We start from the raw sequence: 4,032 nt of genomic DNA on the forward strand, positions 1-4,032 counted from the left end.
CACGCACGCACGCACACACACGCACCCACTCACGCACGCACGCACACACACGCACGCACCCACTCACGCACGCACCCACTCACGCACGCACCCAGACTCGTTACGCACACATAAGAAGCACGCACGCACACACAGCCGGACACGTTCGAAGAGAACGCCCATGTATTCGTGTTAGCATCACTTAACGCTAACTCTATACACCCTAGAAAAAATACCAACTAATCCCTTTCACCACCTTGCTCGGAGTGGCTCGATCTGAAAACAGCAGTAAGATTTAACTCAAACAAACATGGCGGCAGAATGAACACGTCCATGCTAATGTTCGCCATGATTTACATAGTAGAGTAAACACGAGGTGCCTTTAACTAAGATTAGAAGGGAGGGTGAGGGAATGATGCGACCGAAACTGAAATAAACAACACATCTTATTGATGGATGGTTAAACTCGGCGTAGTTCCATAGTGAGTTGCCATCATGAATCACGGTAGTACAGCTCATGCAACACATACGCATACACGCGCACGCACGCACGCACGCACGCACGCATGAACGCACGCATGCACATATGTATACAGACATTCGTTCTTCAGAGGCAAATGCGGGAACCTTCTAAATTAACGAGCGTTCTCATCGATGTACGAAAGCTGTTGCTGATCGGTGTCTATTTCTATGATACGCGATCTCACATGTAAAGACTCGGAATTTTTTCTCGTCCTGAAAATTCAATCCGGGATGCGAGAATTAATCACGAATTTCGCTTACGGCTTCACCATAGTCATGCATATAGTAATAGGTGCAATAGTGATGTATCTACAACTAAAAGACAGCTATGATTAGATGTCATATCGTCTTTGATGAGCGCATGATAAGGTACGGACTCGAGTCAACGTGCGCTCGATGATGCGTTGAAAGACATGGAATTGTTTTTCGCAGATGTAATAAAATGTAACAGTATCAGGGACATAATACTCGGATGATGGTTAGGTTCATGTTTGATAGATATGAGTAATGTTCTGCTAGATAGGATACTATATATGAGAGTCCGTATTCCAAATAAATGGTAGTCAGGTCTGTGTTGTTTATTGACGGAAGATAACAGAATGATATAGAAGATACGTTGCTATGGGGACTTTATTCCAATGAGATATCGCGTATATTTTCAAATTGTGTTAAAAAACAGTAGATGTCATTACATATACGAGATTACGAGCATCTTCATTCCATATAGTTTTTTTAGTTAAATCCATTTGAATAACTGCGCTGAATCATCGTCAGCAATCGTAAACTCACACTGCTAGATTTGGGATACATATCGACCGTCTCGTTGTCAGGTCTATAGCTTGTAGTAACATATGTCAAATACTTATATATATATATATATATATATATATATATATAATTAGTGTTCACCTCTACCTATATTATATTCAAAATGTTGCTATATTATTAACTTGTTTTGCTGTTGCTGTATATAAAATATTATTGCAAGCATATGGCCATTTCCAAGCAACTTAATAAATTATTCAATCTGTTTGCTGTTTCCATGCATCTACACAATCCACCATCGGTGTTATTTATAACAACATAGTTATTGCATGGTTTCTCCGACAGCAGAGCGTCTGTAGATCTCGACAATCAATGTTATCCTCGAACTTCAGTGCGGGCAACATTGATTACCTCGGTACACAAACCTTAATGTGTCCCTCGCTAACACGCAATAATTTTATAACAGTACTTATGGACATGGAAAATACGGATATACAAATCACGTCTTGCATATGTTTATGCGTGCTATGAAATGCAGCACTAGGCGAACAATTCGTCGGGAAACGTGTAATTGAAAAGTAGAAAATCCGCTTCATATTTAGCGTGCAGTTGTCGAGCGAGATCTAGCGGCACTTTCTTGTAGTAAGTCCGCATGAGCGTGACGTCATCACTGCTCGTCGTCTTGTATGTCGCGTTCCTCATGGGAAAGTCGATGGATTCCGCCAGTCCCATCCGCCGCAGCAGTTCGGCGCTGTCGTCGTGCATGCTTTCGTGTTTGCCGACAAAGTCGTAGTTGATGACGCACGGGTCGCACACGTCAACCATGCGTGCCCAGTGGATGTCCAATCGTTCTGTAGGTGTTCCGAGAACATTGTTGAGGAACTGTACGAAGCTCACCGACGTACTAATCTTCCCGCCGGCGTGCTGCCAGCCGACGTGTTTCGGGATCCTACTCAGATACGACTTCCGGAACCCTTTGTCGTCAGCGTCGTCGGCAATCTTATCACGATATGCCGACAGGAGGCGAATGAACGGATGTCTCACGAACATGAACTTGGTGTCGGCGTTGCTAAGGATGGCTGCCTTCCGACGCGAGTTCTTGATGGTGCTTAGGCGCTGAATATACTGCCCGACATTGATATCCATATGCGGATAACCTTTCGGGAGTACATTGAACTGCTGCATGTCGGCTTTGCTACCAGGTGGCGCCATTTCTAAAGCGATGAGCGCGAATTTCCAGGTGGTGGAGGCGATTTTCGGTATAGCACAATACACGAGTTTGTGTCTGGGAGTCGAGTACACATTGAGCCCCGGCTTAAATTCTAACGATTTTGCTACTGCAGTATGCCCTAGCTTTTCACACTGATGACTGATCCATGCCAACCTGTCCTTATAAGTGTCCAGGCGAGGTACTTCCGCAGGTGGGGATGACATCACATGAATGTCACCAACATAATGTCCAGGCAACCGTACTGCCGCAGTGTGGGCATGACATCACATGATGTCACCGCAACAATCAACACTATAGCAAAGAAGACGATACTAAATTTTCCCATTCTTATGGAATCACGCGGACTTAGTATCAATCTGTCAGGTCGACGCTGTGAACTTCATAATGTTATGAGAACGTTAAACCTATACGATCCTATGTAGAATCGCTTCGGCAGTCTAGACTTTTCACTAATTTACGCTCCATCTGCTAAAAACCCGTTGGTCAGTAAATTTTTTAAATGTTTTTGCTTAGAGTACAATTATTACCTACCCATCCGCCTCCCTCCACACAACATACGCGCACGCACGCGACCACCACGCACAACAGCGCATCTATCTGCACAGCAGCGCGTCCCCCGGCACACACTTCACTATCACACGATTCACAACGACGACCACAGCCACACAGTGGTCGACGCGGGCGGGCTGGGGAGGCGACGCACACACGCCGCACGGCAACAACACGCAGCAGCACACAGCACGCACACCACTCACCCCACGACGGACACACACACGCGCACACACAGGCACAGCCACACACACACACCCACCACACACGCACACACAGAACACAGCATACACACAGCACACACAGCACACAACACAGCCACACACAACACACACTACACACAGCACACACAACCACAACACACACACCACAACACACCCACGCACGACACAACACACACACACAGGGCGCATACAACCCACACCCAACACATCGACACATCACACACACACATCACAACTACACACACACAGACACACACACACACAGCAGACACACACACACCTACGCAACAACAGGACCCACACACAACGGCACACCAACACACAACAATCGGAATCAATTCTCATTAATAAGCGCAAACCCTACGGACTACTACAATGAGATCTCTCCGGCTTTCTTGCGAAGGCACCGTGTGCCTGTATATAGCTAGCATGCGTTGATCCTTCCTTACCCCTGCCGCCGGTTAGCAACACGCACCTGTACGAAGTTAGACATCGCTATACGTACCGTAGAGTAGAAACGCGAGCATGGTGGTACTTGCCAAAGCTACCGATACGCAGCGCTTTGATCCGCCCATAGCAGCAGCTGTGCAGAGGACAACGTTGATATGATTGCAGCTATATACATAACCTGTATGATACAGGCGGCATGTTCCGCTTCACTACACTAAAGCCCGCCCCACGCGGTGAACTATCTGCTGAGCCAACGACCTCAAGTTAGCTCAGCAGATAGCTCAGCGTGTGCGCGCAGATTCTGTACGATTT

The 4,032-nt window shown here is 46.5% G+C and overlaps 1 protein-coding gene across 1 annotated transcript; it reads right to left on the reverse strand.

The window, feature by feature from the left end:
- Positions 1-1,637: 1,637 nt before the first annotated feature.
- LOC106817058 (carbohydrate sulfotransferase 12-like) lies at positions 1,638-2,710 on the reverse strand. The gene has a single exon (XM_014821705.1). It carries the CDS (start codon positions 2,698-2,700, stop codon positions 1,807-1,809), a length of 894 nt encoding a protein of 297 aa, XP_014677191.1. The 5' UTR covers positions 2,701-2,710; the 3' UTR covers positions 1,638-1,806.
- Between the last annotated feature and the right edge of the window lie 1,322 nt (positions 2,711-4,032).

This window comes from Priapulus caudatus, unplaced genomic scaffold, assembly GCF_000485595.1.
Source record: "Priapulus caudatus unplaced genomic scaffold, Priapulus_caudatus-5.0.1 Scaffold1580, whole genome shotgun sequence".
Taxonomy (NCBI): Eukaryota; Metazoa; Priapulida; class Priapulimorpha; order Priapulimorphida; family Priapulidae; genus Priapulus; species Priapulus caudatus.